Genomic DNA, 20502 nt, shown 5'->3' with positions numbered 1-20502 from the left:
CGCCAGGTGCAGTGGCGTTCAACTTGCTGCCGCCACTTGACTTGTCCCCGGTGGCTTCGGGGACACTTAGCTTGGCGACCCGCCACCATGTCCTCCCTCCACCCTCCCATGACTATGGACTTATTTTTGTTTGGGACGTCTGGAATGCGTTCATTCGGGGGGTACTGTCATGATCCGTTGCCTGGGTCATGTTATGTTTAGTTTTGTTTGTCCTGAGTTGTTGTCTATTTTTGTTTCAGTATCTTTCCTAGTTTTCTTAGTTGCCATGGGTGCCGATTTTTTCGCCTGAATCCGATTAATGGTCGGGACGCTCACCTGCTACTGGTCATGAAGCAGAGAGGTACTTATTCGTGCCTCACCCACACTATGTCTGGCAGTCTGGCTCGCTTCATATGACAGGTTGTGTTTGGTTACTACTACTTGTTACTATCTAGCCTTTTGTTCGTTCTTGTGTTAAGCTTTGCCCCAGTTTCCCGTGCCATCGGCACATCTGCTTTTTTGTGTTTTTCCCTCACTTATTGTGAATAAAAAGGTAGTTTGCCTGCACGTCACATTCCTGCCTTCCTTTATGCATCTTGAGAACCATGAGGCCCAGACACAAAAAAACTGACAAAAGGGATAATTGAAGCAAAAGAAAAATCTTTATTTTTTCCGAATCAATCCAATCGATAAATCATTGTAGCCCTAAGAATTATATGTCACATTGACCCACATGTAAGAAGGTATTTTTCTCTATAGAAGACAAGATTGGGGTTTATATTTTGTTGGCAGACAATGAGCAGTAGTCCAAGTTTTAGGTATTTTTGGTCCGCGTAATTATCACTGAACCATATGCTGCTTTTAGAGTAACTACTGTCTAACATCACTATCCTGAATGTTATATTGTATTATAATTTAATAAAGGATTATCTATCATCTATTTTATTTAATATGTTCCATCATTATACAGTGTCCGTCAGTTTTACCCCATACATTCTATTTTCTCTTTAATGTTACATTATTTGATTAACACATTACTCAACATTATATATATCCTGTGCTTATTACCAGTCAATGTTTCTGTCAACTTCTACACCTTTGTTTATTGATTTTATACATTCACTTAAAAATGCACACAGTACAAGCTGTATAAATTCTATGATATATCATTCATAAAAAAAATTGTAACCTTGTTAATTTTAAACACAGCAAATGAACAAACCAGCAGCATTTAATGAGATATGGAGAAGAGGTAGAATTTAGTAACATTTTCTTTTTCGTACTCCTTTTTAGCAAGAGTTGAGTTTTGGAAGTGTAAAAATGTACCATTGTTAAGAATGTTCACAATACACTAAACCATTATCATCCATCCATCCATTTTCAACCGCTTATTCCCTTTTGGGGTCATGGGGGGTGCTGGCGCCTATCTCAGCTACAATCGGGCGGAAGGCGGGGTACACCCTGGACAAGTCGCCACCTCATCACAGGGCCAACACAGATAGACAGACAACATTCACACTCACATTCACACACTAGGGCCAAATTTAGTGTTGCCAATCAACCTATCCCCAGGTGCATGTCTTTGGAAGTGGGAGGAAGCCGGAGTACCCGGAGGGAACCCACGCATTCACGGGGAGAACATGCAAACTCCACACAGAAAGTTCCCGAGCCTGGATTTGAACCCAGGACTGCAGGAACTTCGTATTGTGAGGCAGACGCACTAACCCCTCTGTCACCGTGAAGCCCCTAAACCATTATCATAGAAGTATTAATATAGTTAGCTTAATATTTAGATTAAAAAATCTCCATGTTCTAACCTGGTAACAAATATTCTTCTCTCCTAGGGGAATACATATAGTTACAACATCACTCAACATGCCAAACTGCTGCTGTTTTTTTTTCAATGCACATTTGAATTTTAGTGTACAAGTGATAAATACTTAACACTCAGTGTCAACTACACTTCAATGCAATGCATTGTTGACCGTGACTTCAATAATTATAACCTGAAACGTGCACAAAACAATGCAAAAAAAGTTTTCTTTATAGAGTACGCAGCAAGTCGACAGTAGGGCTGCACATTTAATCGTCACTGAATCGACATGGAGGTTTTCATTACTACAAATATCAATCCACCTGTTATCTTTCAATTGAAGTAGATTTGTTGAGCCTCAAGTGGTTACGGAAATAGCTCTGTGTCAGTGTGCTAATAACAAACACCAATTGTGTTGTATTAATGTACAGTAACTGAAAAACGTTTTAATGGTGACATTGTAACATGACTGAAGGAACTTCTCCAGTATGAGGCCTATCAACTTAGTTCAAAACGGGTGGACGACGATTAGAGTACAACAAGCGGCAAGGTGGGTGTAAGCAAACATGGATTTGTTCTAATGTGTGGCAACATTGGACAATAATATTTTATGTTGATTGACAGTCTAGAAGCAACGTGACTTCTTTCACTCGAGCGGTTTTATGCATTTAAATGAAAATAATCTAAAAATCACAAATCAAATCACATTTTACCTGTTTTTTTCCTCAAAATCATGCAGCTCTAGTCTACAGTCTGTAGTGGTTTGGCTCCTCCAAATTCTAACACAATCACACTCTGTTATCTATTAAATGAAAAAGAGCGTCCTCCATTTAAAAGTATTTAGAGCAAACAAAGCAAGAGTATTCTGTTCCTAAACAACCATTAGACATATTTCTGCAGTCAAGGCAGTCCTCTTCGCCTCAGTTGCAGACTTTTCTGTGTCAGCGTTCAGACTGAGTCTTGCTCAGTGCTGCAAGACAGTGGAACTATATGACCCCTCTGAGTGACTACTGACTTGGTACTGTGTCCCAAAGGCAAGTAGAATATGAGTGTCTTTTGGTCTTGTGTCTTCCACGATCAGGATTTACATATCAGACATGGCTGGCCAGCATTCTACTTTTACTGTTATGCTTCATCCGCTTTGCTGTTGGGGTTGAAAAAGCCAAACCACACGGAAACCACCTTTTCTACAATCAACTGCGTTTATTGTACTATTTTTTTTTTCATAGGGCAAATTATAATCTAACTTTCTGACCAGATATTTTCAGGAAAATATATATGGGTTAGCTGTTTTGTGACCTTTGTAATTCAAATGCTGTTATCTCTATGGCTAATATTATTCTGTTATTTTCCTGTAGGTGTCACGCCAGTCAAAGTTGAAATGCCAGCTTTGTCGCCAACCATGGAGGAGGGAAACATTGTCAAATGGTTAAAGAAAGAAGGTACAATAATACACTTACAGCTATTTTTTGTTGTAATTATTATCTACCTTAAATGTGTATATTACTTCCAGTTCAGTCATTAGTGCCACAAAATCGCCAACTCGTAAATGTATCTAAATGCCTCAAATTTACTCAGTGAGAATGGACAGCAGTAAGCGCTGATAATTTTGTCGATGGCAACACATTACTCTGTAAGCCAAGATGAGCTTGCACTGTTACACCGATGGACCTCTGGTGGTTAATTGGCTCAAGCAAACGCAGCAGTCACTATTCATTACTGCTCATCCCAGCACTGCATTCGCACTCTCATCTGTCACGTGGCAACCAGACGAGTTCCGATTGGTTGCATTGCTATGTTTCCATGTGCTTAGGGTGAGTTGTACTTGTGTGCTTGTGTGAGAAAGTGAAGGATGAATTCTCACTGACAAGAAAGAAAACAATCTGGCCCCTAGTGTACTTGGTATGACTGAAAAAGCATGGGGTTTTAAAATATGATGTGTGTGATATCAATGCTGATAATAAATATTTAATAATAGCTGGTGTGCATCATAAACTTTGGCTCAGAGTTTATTTTTTTACTTAATATGTAATTTACCCTTATTATTTTGTCTATCCTGACATTATTTCTTATGTACATATACATAGGTAACATACATGCTTTCATTGCTTTGTAACCATTGCTTATTCTTAGAGAAGAGGTGATTAGCATCAGTAGATTTTAGTAAAAAATTGCGTGATTGCTTATTGCATATTAATGTCATTAAATGCCGATCACAAAATTTGATCCCATCTGGCTGATACTTTATTCAATTTTGGTCCCTTGGTTGACAGGCAGCTTGCAGATCCCTAGTTATGTCAATACACAGTGTGGAGCGCTCCCCTAAGTTAATAATCATAACATCCATTAAGGTAAAAAAAAAAACATTTGTAGGGATTATAAAGGCGCCTTTGGCAACCTTTATGGGGCTGCCCTGTTCAGACTTCGAGCACGTAACTAGGCCCCATGCAACACACACAGATTTATGTTTGTTGACAGCTAATAATAGCGATTTGGCAAGTTGTAGATACCAATGTTGCAATCATTAAATGTATAACCGATTGTAGCAACAACATGACTGCCAATTGTTAATTACTTCTCTGGAACCGCTTTTGTGGTTTGTGGGGGCGAAGTTGGTAGAGTGGCTGTGCCAGCAATCTGAGGGTTACTGGTTCAATCCCCACCTTCTACCATCCTAGTCACGTCCGTTGTGTCCTTGGGCAAGACACTTCACCCTTGCTCCTGGTGAGCGCCTTGCATGGCAGCTCCCACCGTCAGTGTGTGAATGTGTGTGTGAATGGGCGAATGTGGAAATACTGTCAAAGCGCTTTGCGCTCCCTAAAAAGGGGTAGAAAGCACTCTACAAGTACAACCCATTTACCATTTGTGTGTGTGAGTGTGCACGGGACAGTGGTGAGTGACAGCAATGAACAGCAGAATAATTCCTACGGCCGACAATTTCTGTTTAATATAATTAGTGATTTTGTAAAATATGTGGATATTTTAAAACATATATAAATGTTCTGTTAAACCACTAATGGTAACTACAGGTTTTCTGCAGGGCACTAAAAATCATTAAATGGATTCTGTGAAAATTAAGGCCCTAAATGGTATTAAAAACATTAAAAACCATGTCCAGAGGCATTAAAATGTTTAAACAATTTTAGGATTTTGCCGATAGTAAGTCAACAATCTAACGGTAAATGAAAATGCTATCATCGATACATTGCTACGTCTGTCTGTGTGTTTCTTTTCTTTTGCTGCGGCTTTTAAACTGGGTCAAAGAGGTCTTCTAAGGCCTGTTTCGAAACCGTGAAAAGCACTGGCTCAAGTTGGCAGAATGAAACGGCTCTGGAGGCCCAAACTTTGCAACTAAATGGCGGCGGTTCTATTAACACTGACACGATTGTATATACGGCGGATACTACCCTCCAAAATACTTTCTCTCGTTTTGAGGAAATAACATTAGAGGAATTGTTACAACGTGTAAATGGAATAAAACAGACAACATGTTTACTTGACCCTCTTCCTGGGAAACTGATCAAGGAGCTCTTTGTATTATTAGGTCCATCAGTGCTAAATATTATAAACTTATCACTCTCCTCGGGCACTGTTCCCCTAGCATTCAAAAAAGCGGTTATTCATCCTCTTCTTAAAAGACCTAACCTCGATCCTGACCTCATGGTAAATTACCGACCGGTGTCTCACCTTCCCTTTATTTCAAAAATCCTCGAAAAAATTGTTGCGGAGCAGTTAAATGAACACTTAGCGTCTAACAATCTATGTGAAACCTTTCAATCCGGTTTCAGGGCAAATCACTCCACGGAGACAGCCCTCGCAAAAATGACTAATGATCTATTGCTAACGATGGATTCTGATGCGTCATCAATGTTGCTGCTCCTCGATCTTAGCGCTGCTTTCGATACCGTCGATCATAACATTTTATTAGAACGTATCAAAACACGAATTGGTATGTCAGACTTAGCCCTGTCTTGGTTTAACTCTTATCTTACTGATAGGATGCAGTGTGTCTCCCATAACAATGTGACCTCGGACTACGTTAAGGTAACGTGTGGAGTTCCCCAGGGTTCGGTCCTTGGCCCTGCACTCTTCAGCATCTACATGCTGCCGCTAGGTGACATCATACGCAAATACGGTATTAGCTTTCACTGTTATGCTGATGACACCCAACTCTACATGCCCCTAAAGCTGACCAACACGCCGGATTGTAGTCAGCTGGAGGCATGTCTTAATGAAATTAAACAATGGATGTCCGCTAACTTTTTGCAACTCAACGCCAAAAAAACGGAAATGCTGATTATCGGTCCTGCTAGACACCGAACTCTATTTAATAATACAACTCTAACATTTGACAACCAAACAATTAAACAAGGCGACACGGTAAAGAATCTGGGTGTTATATTCGACCCAACTCTCTCCTTTGAGGCACACATTAAAAGCGTTACTAAAACGGCCTTCTTTCATCTCCGTAATATCGCTAAAATTCGCTCCATTCTGTCCACTAAAGACGCTGAGATCATTATCCATGCGTTTGTTACGTCTCGCCTCGACTACTGTAACGTATTATTTTCGGGTCTCCCCATGTCTAGCATTAAAAGATTACAGTTGGTACAAAATGCGGCTGCTAGACTTTTGACAAGAACAAGAAAGTTTGATCACATTACGCCTGTACTGGCTCACCTGCACTGGCTTCCTGTGCACTTAAGATGTGACTTTAAGGTTTTACTACTTACGTATAAAATACTACACGGTCTGGCTCCATCTTATCTTGCCGATTGTATTGTACCATATGTCCCGGCAAGAAATCTGCGTTCAAAGGACTCCGGCTTATTAGTGATTCCCAAAGCCCAAAAAAAGTCTGCGGGCTATAGAGCATTTTCCGTTCGGGCTCCAGTACTCTGGAATGCCCTCCCGGTAACAGTTCGCGATGCCACCTCAGTAGAAGCATTTAAGTCTCACCTTAAAACTCATTTGTATACTCTAGCCTTTAAATAGACTCCCTTTTTAGACCAGTTGATCTGCCGTTTCTTTTCTTTTTCTTCTATGTCCCACTCTCCCGTGTGGAGGGGGTCCGGTCCGATCCGGTGGCCATGTACTGCTCGCCTGTGTATCGGCTGGGGACATCTCTGCGCTGCTGGTCCGCCTACGCTTGGGATGGTTTCCTGCTGGCTCCGCTGTGAACGGGACTCTCGCTGCTGTGTCTTGGATCCTCTTTGGACTGGACTCTCGCGACTGTGTTGTATCCATTGTGGATTGAACTTTCAGTATCATGTTAGATCCGCTCGACATCCATTGCTTTCCTCCTCTCTAAGGTTCTCATAGTCATCATTGTCACCGACGTCCCACTGGGTCATTATTGTCACCAATGTCCCACTGGGTGTGAGTTTTCCTACCGAGGATGTCGTGGTAGTTTGTGCAGCCCTTTGAGACACTATTGATTTAGGGCTATATAAGTAAACATTGATTGATTGATTGATTGATTGAATTATTTGGTCACTCTAGGCATGCAGTCTTTAACTGTGACACCAATTCATGTTAAAGAGGAAGCCGAACTTGTTTCATACAAGACTCATTTATTTCAGTCTTCTTTAGTTCAACACTCATTAACTACTAGCAACTCTTCAATCAATCAATCAATGTTTATTTATATAGCCCCAAATCACAAATGTCTCAAAGGACTGCACAAATCATTACGACTACGACATCCTCGGAAGAACCCACAAAAGGGCAAGGAAAACTCACACCCAGTGGGCAGGGAGAATTCACATCCAGTGGGACGCCAGTGACAATGCTGACTATGAGAAACCTTGGAGAGGACCTCAGATGTGGGCAACCCCCCCCCTCTAGGGGACCGAAAGCAATGGATGTGGAGCGGGTCTAACATGATACTGTGAAAGTTCAATCCATAGTGGCTCCAACACAGCCGCGAGAGTTCAGTTCAAGCGGATCCAAGACAGCAGCGAGAGTCCCGTCCACAGGAGACCATCTCAAGCGGAGGCGGATCAGCAGCGTAGAGATGTCCCCAACCGATACAGGCGAGCGGTCCATCCTGGGTCCCGACGAGCGGTCCATCCTGGGTCTCGACTCTGGACAGCCAGTACTTCATCCATGGTCATCGGACCGGACCCCCTCCACAAGGGAGGGGGGGACATAGGAGAAAGAAAAGAAGCGGCAGATCAACTGGTCTAAAAAGGGAGTCTATTTAAAGGCTAGAGTATACAAATGAGTTTTAAGGTGAGACTTAAATGCTTCTACTGAGGTAGCATCTCGAACTGTTACCGGGAGGGCATTCCAGAGTACTGGAGCCCGAACGGAAAACGCTCTATAGCCCGCAGACTTTTTTTGGGCTCTAGGAATCACTAATAAGCCGGAGTCTTTTGAACGCAGATTTCTTGCCGGGACATATGGTACAGTACAATTGGCAAGATAGGCTGGAGCTAGGCCGTGTAGTATTTTATACGTAAGTAGTAAAACCTTAAAGTCACATCTTAAGTGCACAGGAAGCCAGTGCAGGTGAGCCAGTACAGGCGTAATGTGATCAAACTTTCTTGTTCTTGTCAAAAGTCTAGCAGCCGCATTTTGTACCAACTGTAATCTTTTAATGCTAGACATGGGGAGACCCGAAAATAATACGTTACAGTAATCGAGAAGAGACGTAACAAACGCATGGATAATGATCTCGGCGTCTTTAGTGGACAAAATGGAGCGAATTTTAGCGATATTACGGAGATGAAAGAAGGCCGTTTTAGTAACGCTTTTAATGTGTGACTCAAAGGAGAGAGTTGGGTCGAAGATAATACCCAGATTTTTTACAGAGTCACCTTGTTTTATTATTTGGTTGTCAAATGTTAAAGTTGTATTATTAAATAGAGGTCGGTGTCTAGCAGGACCGATAATCAGCATTTCCGTTTTTTTGGCATTAAGTTGCAAAAAGTTAGCGGACATCCATTGTTTAATTTCATTAAGACACGCTTCCAACTGACCACAGTCCGGCGTGTTGGTCAGCTTTAGGGGCATGTAGAGTTGGGTGTCACTCTTGTGTCGCAAACACCTAACATGACCTACGGTGGCCTAGGATGGACAAACAAGACAATTCTCACAACAGACCATAACTCTTATTTTATGACATTGCCCTTAAAAATTAATTACAGTTCCTTCAGCTGCCTAACACTTCATACATAACTTGTTATCTACTGTACCCATTTTAAACAACTGAGAGGTGTAAAATACCATCTATTCAAAATGTTGAATGGAGTCATCTTATTTTTATTGTATCTGAAGCAGGGCTTTTCAACTACATAATGAAGAGGGACAGCAGTTTCAAAAGCCCAGAGGCTCGGGGGGCCGGACATGAAAATGTTTCATCAGAAAGTGCCTCCCCAGGTTAAATATCCATTATTCTGCCCTCGCTACTCGATTCCAGCGTGTGCAGCTTGTTAACGGTATGAAGAAACAGAAGCTCCCTAAGTTTTGTTGGGAATGATGTTTCTTCTTTTGAATAATTTTTCTTCCTCATTTTTAATTTTTTTGTTTTCTTTTTCATTTAAGATCATAGGACTGAAAATATAAACATTACACAAGTATAGTGTCCATTGTGCATTTTATATAATGTCCATTGTGTATTTTACATTATTTATAATAGAAAGATTGGTGTTAAACATTCACACATCTAGATTTTTTTCCACATAAGCAAATTAAACAACATCTACAGTACATCAATCATTGCATACAATATAATGGTATGTAACTCATCACAATTAAACCTAGGGTGTAGAATTGCTGTCCCCTACAGGTCAAATTTTGCACTACATTTATTAAAAGAGCTATGATCACCCAGACTTTATCTCAGGCAAAAAACATCCCGACCACAATTACAAAAGACATCACAAAGTAAACTATTTCAATACATCCATCCATCCATTTTTTTACCGCTTATTCCCTTTGGGGTGGCGGGGGGCGCTGGTGCCTATCTCAGCTACAATCGGGCGGAAGGCGGCGTACACCCTGGACAAGTCGTCACCTCATCGCAGGGCCAACACAGATAGACAGACAACATTCACACTCACATTCACACACTAGGGACCATTTAGTGTTGCCAATCAACCTATCCCCAGGTGCATGTCTTTGGAAGTGGGAGGAAGCCGGAGTACCCGGAGGGAACCCACGCAGTCACGGGGAGGACATGCAAACTCCACACAGAACGATCCCGAGCCCGGGATTGACCCCTGACTACTCAGGACCTTCGTATTGCGAGGCAGACGCACTAACCCCTCTACCACCGTGCTGCCCTATTTCAATACAAAACATACTAAATATATGTATGCCGAATATCTACCTACAAAGATTTGGCCAAGTTTTGTGATGAAGCTTACATGTGTGGATTTCCACCAATGTTGCTTCTTGTATCCTAATTAAAAATGTATCCTCCAGTTTATGGGTGTTATAAGGCATGTTTTCAGAGGATATATATTTTAACTAGCGGTGTCAAAACAAAAATTTTCGAATTAATTGCGGTTCTCATTTGTAATTTACCGTATTTTTCGGAGTATAAGTCGCACCTGCCGAAAATGCATAATAAAGAAGGGAAAAAACATATATAAGTCGCACTGGAGTATAAGTCGCATTTTTGAGGAATTTTATTTGATAAAACGCAACACCAAGAATAGACATTTGAAAGGCAATTTAAAATAAATAAAGAATAGTGAACAACAGGCTGAATAAGTGTACCTTATATGACGCATAAATAACCAACTGAGAAGGTGCCTGCTATGTTAACGTAACATATTAGGGTAAGAGTCATTCAAATAACATAGAACATGCTATACGTTTACCAAAAAATCTGTCACTCCTAATCGATAAATCTCATGAAATCTTATAACTCTAATCTCTTACGTGAATGAGCTACATAATATTATTTAATATTTTACGGTAATGTGTTAATAATTTCACACATAAGTCGCTCCTGAGTATAAGTCGCACCCCTGGCCAAACTATGAAAAAAACTTTGACTTATAGTCCGAAAAATACGGTAATCAGTTATAAAAAATCGCTTAATTTTCATTGTATTTAAATATGTGTTTTTTTTTCTTCTGTATTGTTGATGTAGCTGCCCATATTTGCTGTACAGATAAATAAGTCATATACAAATGTATCAAAGTTGTTGTCTATTTTATGGAGGAATGTACAAAACCCTGTTTCCATATGATTTGGGAAATTGTGTTAGATGTAAATATAAACAAAATACAATGATTTGGAAATCATTTTCAACCCATATTCAGCTGAATATACTACTGGTTTAGAGAATCTGGAGAAATTACTGCACGTAAGCGATGATATTACAGACCTTTGAACCCTCAGGCGGTACTGCATCAAAAACCGACTTCAGTGTGTAAAGGATATCACCACATGTGCTCAGAAACCACTGTCAGTAACTACGGTTGGTCGCTACATCTGCAAGTGCAAGTTAAAACTCTACTATGCAAAGCGAAAGCCATTTATCAACAACATCCAGGAACGCCGCTGGCTTCGCTGGGCCCGACCTCATCTTAGATGGACTGATGCAAAGTGGAAAAGTGTTCTGTGGTCTGCGCCCTCGCAAGTTATCCGCGGCACAGAGTTAATGAACTTCGCAGAAGTGAAGTGAAGTGAATTATATTTATATAGCGCTTTTCTCTATTGACTCAAAGCGCTTTACATAGTGAAACCCAATATCTATGTTACATTTAAACCCGTGTGGGGGGCACTGGGAGCAGGTGGGTAAAGTGTCTTGCTCAAGGACACAACGGCACTGACTAGGATGGCGGAAGCGGGAATGGAACCTGCAAACCTCAAGTTGCTGGCACGGCCACTCTACCAACCGAGCTATACCACATATCCGGATTTAAACCCAAAATTTTTCCTGAATAATCCAGAAACTTTACTTTGTAGTACAGACCTCTCTCTGTTGGTATATCATCAAAACAAGTATTTGGTTTACAAATACTGACAATGTTGTTTTTAAATTGAGTTCTCAAAATGCCGAAATGTTTTTAATTGTAGTCTATGTATGTGTACCCTTTCACTTTTGTAGGTGAGGAAGTGACAGCGGGTGATGCCCTTTGCGAAATTGAGACTGACAAAGCTGTTGTTACCATGGAATCTAATGATGACGGAATCTTGGCAAAGATCCTGGTGAGGCAGCAAATACCAATATGTTTAGAACCATCTGTATTGTTTAGATACAATGTGTGCAAATATCAGGAATTATAATTTTGTTTTCCTGTGATGAGATGATTTGTGGTTGTTTTTCCACTCGCATACATGTTAAAACCTTTTACTTGAGACTATTTCTACATTGTTTGCAATGCTTTAGTAAGATTAATTCATGACATATTTACCCTGCACAGTGACATTGTACTTCTTTTTTTTTTAAACATGTGTTATTGGGTTTGTACAGACACAATTGACAAAACTAAACACAAATACATCGAATGCTGTTTTACCCCGCCACAAGTAAAATTAAATATTTTTTTTAAATACAAAAAAAGAGAAAATAACAGTTAGAACATTAATAATTAAACAAAATAAAGGGACCACCGACAGATGTCAACATAAATCACAGACAGCAGCACTCCTAAATGACCTTAGAGATATGTAACAACCAACAAGCACACAGAAGACTAATCAACCATCCACATCCCAGTGGTTTTAATATGCCTTAATTTGGAGATTAGTTTCTCCTATATATATCTGAAAGGCACATCACAGTTACTGAAACTTTGCATTTTCAATCCAGAGAGTGTGGCAAGGGGGCACTGTTGCCTTCCAATTTAACTAAATAGTCTACTTACAGGAGTTAGTTAGTGACATTGTATTCTAAGAAGTTTTCAGCTACAGACATCTCTCATCCTTCTGTCCATACCCAACTGTGGAGTTAGCTGTTTGAATTGTTAACAGGCTTCCAAAGATTGAGCAATCAGTTGTCTTTTGAAAGACACCAGATTTCCCCACATTTAACCATTATTTTATTGATTGAATAGATTATTATTAAACTCTACACAATAAAAAAACCTTTCTCCATGTCACAGACATTAGCTGAAGAGACATGTTCCGTGGCTAAATTGTACAGAATATAATTGTCGCCCAAAAAAAAAAAGATTGTCGAAATTAACCTGTGAATTTTTTTCTAAACATAATCCATTTCATTTCTTGGTTATCATTTTTTTTTTCCACATTCCCTTACTCTCTTTGTCTAAGCTACTATGCGGTTGGGAGTTTCCATAGCAACAACTGAAGAATTGGGGGTAGGGGCTTTTGAGCTGAGGCAGGAGAAGAAAGATGGCTTGCATGAAAAAACCCGAGCTCTCTTTCACCCTGGGTGTGTGTGTTTGTGTGTGTGTGTGTGTGTCTGTGTGTGAATGTGTGTGTGTGTGTGTGTGTGTGCGTGTGCGTGCGTGCGTGGTTGATGATAAAACCCCACCAATGTACTACCATATTTTGTAACCACAGAGTATACTGTAATCGCTATTATTGTGTTAACTGTGCTATTCTAAGCAGCTTTTTATGTGTTTGTGAGGTTACTGTTATATGTTTGGCCAAATGCCTAGAATGATAACTTAATAGACGCCAAAGGAGACAGGATAGACTTGGTTATCATATTGAAGTCCGGGGGTGGGTCACAAGTACTGTGACCAGAGATTACTAAATCTCATCCTGCTCTGACTGTTTGCTCTACCCTGACCCAAGGTTTTTTAATCATGGATCTGCCATGGGTACAATCAATCACAGACTGTCGAAACTGACAGGGTCGCAATGACAGCAAAACACAAAGCTTCTCAACATATATCTATGTCAATACAGTTCTCACTGAAATACAAATATTTTATATATTATACTTTATCACTGATGACGTGTCCAAGCATCACCGTGAGGTGTATTCAAGTTCACACTTGATATTACTTTGACTCTAAAAAAATACCTATGTTCAAGTAAAGGTGACCAAAATGTAAGCGCTACAGCCCAAGCAACACAATGTGTGAAAGTTGATCGCTGTACAGAACTCAGCAGTTTAGGCTCTCTGGGCTTAAAACTGTTGCCAAGATAGGAATATTTTCGGGAGAACTTTCAAGTCGGGGTTGTGTTGAGGGCTGCTATTTCTTACACCGGACTTTGTGACAGCGTAAGACAAAGTTAATTGCTGCTAGCCATTCACGATTGCCACAGGCAGCACAGTTTGTAATCAGCTCCCTCACACAATACTTGACACCATGATTGTGGTACGTAACAGCAATAACATTGATCGTATTGGGAGGCGTAACATGAATGTAATGAGAAATTAACTCCCCAGAATGCTCATTTATACAGTGGAAGTTTGAACCTATTTATCTCTACGCCCCTCGCATTGGCTGACTGACCTCGACATAGGAGGCTATCGATATTGCACAAATCGAAACCAAAATTAACCATTGTCGTTGTGGGCCAATCACTTTTGACTTTTGCCAGAGATATTAAGTAGAATGACTAATGATAAAGTATTTTTGAACCTACGGCAGATTGTTGTCATTATTTTTCTCCTTATGTAAATGTTTTGCAAATTTTAGCAACAGTAGTATCATGTATAATTTTGAGCTGTGATCCAAAGTTTTGGATATGCGGGGCAGTAGTGCCTGCTAGTTGGAGCAAGATCAAGACAGAAGAGTGAGTTGCTGATCCGCCTGGGCTGAATTAATGCGTGGAGTGTGTCTTGCTGTAAAGTATAAAGTGCTCCCTTGTAGGTGCCAATAAAAGGTTAATTTGTACAATCACTTTGTAATCGTCATTCCACCGACATTACAGTATTTATACTCATATCTACAAACCCCGTTTCCTTATGAGTTGGGAAATTGTGTTGGATGTAAATATAAACAGAATACAATGATTTGCAAATCCTTTTCAACCCATATTCATTTTAATGCACTACAAAGACAAGATATTTGATGTTCAAACTCATACACTTTATTTTTTTTGCAAATAATAATTAACTTAGGATTTCATGGCTGCAACCTGTGGCAATGTAGTTGGGAAAGGGCATGTTCACCACTGTGTTACATCACCTTTTCTTTTAACAACACTCAATTAACGTTTGGGAACTGAGGAAACTAATTGTTGAAGCTTTGAAAGTGGAATTCTTTCCCATTCTAGTTTTATGTAGAGCTTCAGTCCTTCAACAGTCTGGGGTCTCCGGTCTGGGGTCTCCGCTGTCGTATTTTACGCTTCATAATGCGCCACACATTTTCCATGGGAGACAGGTCTGGACTGCAGGCAGTCAGGAAAGTACCCGCACTCTTTTACTACGAAACCATGCTGTTGTAACACGTGGCTTGGCATTTTCTTGCTATAATAAGCAGGGGTGTCCATGATAATGTTGCTTGGATGACAACATATGTTGCTCCAAAACCTGTATGGACCATTCAGCATTAATGGTGCCTTCACAGATGTGTAAATTACCCATGCCTTGGGCAGTAATACACTCCCATACCATCACAGATGCAGGCTTTTGAACTTTGTGCCTATAACAATCCGGGTGGTTATTTTTCTCTTTGTTCCGGAGGACACCACGTCTACAGTTTCCAAATATAATTTGAAATATGTACTCGTCAAACCACAGAACACTTTTCCACTTTGCATCAGTCCATCTTAGATGAGCTCGGGCCCAGCGAATCCAAGGGCGTGCCTTGGTATTGTTGATAAATGGGTTTTGCTTTGCATACCAGAGTTTTAACTTGCACTTACAGATGTAGCAACCAACTGTAGTTACTGACAGTGGTTTTATGAAGTGTTCCTGGGCCCATGTGTTGATATCCTTTACACACTGATGTCGGTTTTTGATGCAGTACCGCCTGAGGGGTCAAAGGTCTGTAATATCATCGCTTACGTGCAGTGATTTCTCCAGATTCTCTGAACCTTTTGATAATTTTACGGACCGTAGATGGTAAAATCCCTAAATTCCTTGCAATAACTTTTTGAAAAATGTTGTTCTAAAACTGTTCGACAATTTGCTTACAAATTGGTGACCCTCGCCCTATCCTTGTTTGTGAATTACTGAGCATTTCATGGAAGCTGCTTGTATACTGAATCATGGCACCCACCTGTTCGCAATTAACTTGCACACCTGTGGGATGTTCCAAATAAGTGTTTGATGAGCATTTCTCAACTTTATCAGTATTTATTGCCACCTTTCCTAACTTCTTTGTCACGTGTTGCTGGCATCAAATTCTAAAGTTAATGATTATTTGCAAAAAAAAAATGTTTATCAGTTTGAACATCAAATATGTTGTCTTTGTAGCATATTCAACTGAATATGGGTTGAAAAGGATTTCTAAATCATAGTATTCCGTTTATATTTACACCTAACTCAATTCCCCAACTCATATAGAAATGGGGTTTGTAACACAACTGCGGACATATTTTAAGTGCACAAAGTGTACAAAATGAGTGTGCTTACTAGATATGTAATTTAAGTGCACTTAAGTGCACATTTTAAATGCACAAGTTTAGTGTGCAAATTAAGTTTACTCAGTAAATACACAATATACTGAGTGCACTAAGAACACACGTTAAACTCTTGAAGTCATGAACACTCTTAATTTACAGATTAAATCTGATGCAGGTGTTTGGAAATGGAAATTTACAGGGTAATTCCATTCTTTTTTTATTCTCAGTTTTGAGTTATTCCAAATTTTCTACGCTGCTTAATCAAAAAATTAAGCAGTTATTGACTTCCACAATTGATTTTCTTGATTTATTGTAATGCTTCTCAAAGCCAGAAAGTTGCCATTTGAAATTACTATAGTTTTGCATCATGTCTGTTTTCTGCGTTGAAAAAAATCACGATCAGGAAAACATGAAAATTGAAAAAAAAAAGTATTAATATGTTATCAGTGACACCCCCACCTAGAGAGTTACCAAGATGCACACTTTTAACTTGTGAACACGCCGCTCGCATCTGCTTCTCTCTCCTCAGCCTCACATTAGCTGCTCTCGATACTGCGGCTAATCCCTCAATCACGGCAGCACACTACTCCCGCTCGTCTTGCAGACGCGCTTTGCATGATGTGCAGAAAAATCACTGAGTTGCAACAATGCATAAAGGTTGACTCTTGCAACGCGTCGGACATTTATTGGTGTCCAACATAAAACAACTCTTCTCTCAATCACGGTCATTAGCGCTCGTCTTTGACGGGACGCTAATAAGCCAAATATTATAGTCCAAGTTGTGTAAATGGTAAATAAAAACAGAATACAATAATTTGCAAATTATTTTAATCTTATATTCAATTGGATGGACTGCAAAGACAAGATATTTCATGTTCTAACTGAGAAATGTATTTTTGTTTTGCAAATAATCATTAACTTAGAACTTAATGGCATTAACATATTACAAAAAGTTGGCACAGGGGCCTTTTTACCACTGTGTTACTTGGCATTTCCTTTTGAAGAACACTCAGTAAATGTTTGGGAACTGAGGAAGCTGATTTTTTTAAGCTTTTCAGGTGGAATTCTTTCCCATTCGTGCTTGATGTACAGCTCAAATCAGTGGTTCTCAGATGGGGGTATGCGTATCCCTGGGGGTACTTGAAGGTATGCCATGTATGCAATGCACCACACATTTTCAACATTTTGGACTACAGGCAGGCCAGTCTAGTACCCACACTCTTTTATAAAGTCCACAGTTTCCAAAAACAATTTAAAATGTGGACTCGTCAGACAGACACAGAACACTTATTCCACTTTGCATCGGTCTATCTTAGTTGAGCTCAGGCCCAGCAATGCTGTCGGCAATTCTGGGTGTTGTTGATAAATGGCGTTCACTTTGCATAGTAGAGTTTTAACTTGTACTTACAGATGAAGCGACGCACTGCAGTTACTCACAGTTGTTTTCTGGAATGTTCCTGAGCCGATGTGGTGATATCCTTAACACACTAATGTCGATTTTTGATGCAGTACCGCCTGAGGAATCGAAGGTCACGGGCATTGCCGCTTACGTGCAGAGATTTCTCTAGATTCTCTCAACCTTTTGATAACATTACGGACTGTAGATGGTGAAATCCCTAAATTCCTTGCAAAAGGTCGTTAAGAAATGTTCTTAAACTGTTCGACAATTTGCTCATGCATTTGTTCACACATTGGTGAACCTCACACCATCGCTTTTTGTTAATAACTGAGCATTTCATGGAAGCATCTTGTACACCCAGTCATGGTACCACTTGTTCCCATTTAGCCTGTTCACCTGTGGGATGTTTCAAATAAGTGTTTAATGAGCATTCCTCAACTTTCTCAGTCTTTTTTGCCACTAATATTTGCAAAAAATAACAAAAGTTTACCAGTTCGAACGTTAAGTATATTGTCTTTGCAGTGTATTCAATTGAGGGTTGGTTGAAAAGGATTTGCAAATTATTGTATTCTGTTTTTATTTATGATTTACAGAATGTGCCAACTTCTGCTATATCTATATATAGCATGCTCTGCGGTGGAGTTGGTCTCTCTGCATCGGTGGGCAGGTGGCATTTGTGACTCAACTTGCCGCGGTGATGACTCGCCTCACAGTGACAGTGGTTGGAAATAGCTTTTGTCTTGTCGGGAGATTGAACTGCCTGCGTTCTGTCGAATTTGGCAGTTTCCTCGAAAAGTACTCGTAGATTTCTCACGCTGTAATTGTCTTCATGCATAATATAATGTCCATTAATATACAATGTGATCTTTCTCACGCTGTATTTGTCTGCATGCTTACTGGTCAGACAATACAATTAAATAAATACAATTTAAAATCACTATTTACTTGTACACGAGACGAGGCCCACAAAGTATCTGGCAGGAATCAAAACTGAAAGTTAACTTGAGGTGTGTGCAGAGCACGCACACATTCTCCCCTACTAACCCCTTACGCTGTTACTTCATAACACCATTAAGTTAGATGTGAGTTACAGTGGGTACATAGCTCACTAAACAGGGTGAGCTTATTATGTGTGTATCTCAATTCTAAAGTGTGCTATTCTGTTGAAAGGTGGAAAATATTACTCCAGCTGTTCAGTGTTTCGGTTTTCCTCTGTGGCGTTTCTGTGTCGCAGACTTGACGGGTTATTGTTACTTGGCTGCTGCTACTTATGTGGAGTGTTTAGCGCACTTCCACACCTGGCCTTTTATGGCTTTGGTAATGCACACTTGTGGTGGTGCTCTGCATGTTTGGATCTTTTAGAAAATATCATGCCTGGAATAAGCTTTGCCTTTTGTGACTGAATGTATTTATTAATAACTGAGTAATTGCATGACGTAATAAAGTTTTAAAGCGTACCCCATAGAAATTCAGTAAGACTCAGCACCAAAAATATGGAAATATGAATACATTAACTTTTACATCCTTGTGTGGTCTGAATACTCTGCAAGTATAACGAGTTTGTAGCCTACCAGATAATGCCAAATCACAGTCCAAATTTTAAACCACTTTGCAAATCACCTGCTGTGTTGACTGGCAACAACACTCAACTAAGACATTTTGAAAGCAAATGAAGTGCAGCAGCCACTGAATTAGACATGGCCTTTAAGTTAGAATGACAACTATTGATCAATTGAAAACGTCCAGTAGACCGTGGAGAGACTAATAAAAGGCACACAGTGGATCTTGATCAGTGGTGACAGCAAGCATAAAAACTCATTCATTTTACTACACAAGAACATAGTATGTTTTGCCCAGGTGATCAGTAAGCTATAAAACAATGTGTTAATTATATTAGTCTTTATTTTATTCATATTTGTGATGGTAATTTTTTGCCAATGTTTTTCCCCTTTAATTGAAAATGACTTTTCTCACAGATAGAGGAGGGAAGCCGCAACGTGCGCCTGGGAACTCTCATTGCCGTTATGGTGGAGGAAGGACAAGACTGGAAACAAGTTGAGATTCCTTCACCAGATGCTGTAATTACTCCATCTGCAGCTCCATCTGAAACTGTTGTGCCCCCTGCCTTTCCTTCGCCACCAAAAACAGTCACCTCAGGACCGTAAGTGTTGCCTTATGATATCTACAAGTCCTTTCTTGTACTTGTAATTTCTTGTTTTATCCATCATGACTAATGTACTCCAGCAGTCAAAACAAAAGTAAAAACTTCATATTTGTGGAGTAATTTTATATGGGGAAACTGTATATACACACACTCCCAATCAAAATTTTGAAGTACCAGCAAGTGGAAAAACAAGTTGACTTTATATACTTAATTTTGTTTCATTCTATCTATTAGACCAGATCCAATTGTATTTACAATCTACAAAGAATGTGAAAAAACATTCTAAACATCACAAAATGCCACAAATTCAGTCGGCTGTTTGGAATATTCAACTCCGAATATCTTTGGCAATTTTTAGATTCTACGTCACTGTAGAAACGCTTCTGACCATATTATCAGATCAGTCATACTGGAAATACAAAAAAATTGTAAAGAGATGTGCTGCTTATTATTCACAATCCTTATGTAAGAAAAAAACACATATTTGGCTTTTTTAATTCATTCGAAATTGTAAACAAATAGCTAACAACTGAGTCAACAGATCAAGGGTCCTCCATTTCACCCATTTTATCCGCTCTAAAACATCCAGAAACCGCCACAAATAGTCCATTTACATGTTGTGACCTAAAAATTTACCAATTATGAGCAATATTGTTGTTATAATTGCCAACCTATTGTTAGTGACCTAATGTTAGT

The 20502-nt window shown here is 39.7% G+C and overlaps 1 protein-coding gene across 1 annotated transcript in view; it reads left to right on the top strand.

Annotated features, from left to right (window-relative positions):
• pdhx (pyruvate dehydrogenase complex component X) overlaps nucleotides 1-20502 on the top strand; it is a 51009-nt gene that overhangs the window by 5322 nt on the left and 25185 nt on the right. Inside the window, exons 3-5 of the mRNA XM_061917641.1 lie at nucleotides 3151-3234; nucleotides 11862-11962; nucleotides 19619-19803. Coding sequence (XP_061773625.1) covers nucleotides 3151-3234; nucleotides 11862-11962; nucleotides 19619-19803 — 370 coding nt within the window. The remainder of the gene's footprint in view (nucleotides 1-3150; nucleotides 3235-11861; nucleotides 11963-19618; nucleotides 19804-20502) is intronic.

This window comes from Nerophis ophidion, linkage group LG12 (assembly GCF_033978795.1).
Source record: "Nerophis ophidion isolate RoL-2023_Sa linkage group LG12, RoL_Noph_v1.0, whole genome shotgun sequence".
Classification (NCBI taxonomy): Eukaryota; Metazoa; Chordata; class Actinopteri; order Syngnathiformes; family Syngnathidae; genus Nerophis; species Nerophis ophidion.
The sequence above is the reverse complement of the archived record's forward strand: the minus strand, read 5'-3'. Positions and strand labels throughout refer to the sequence as shown.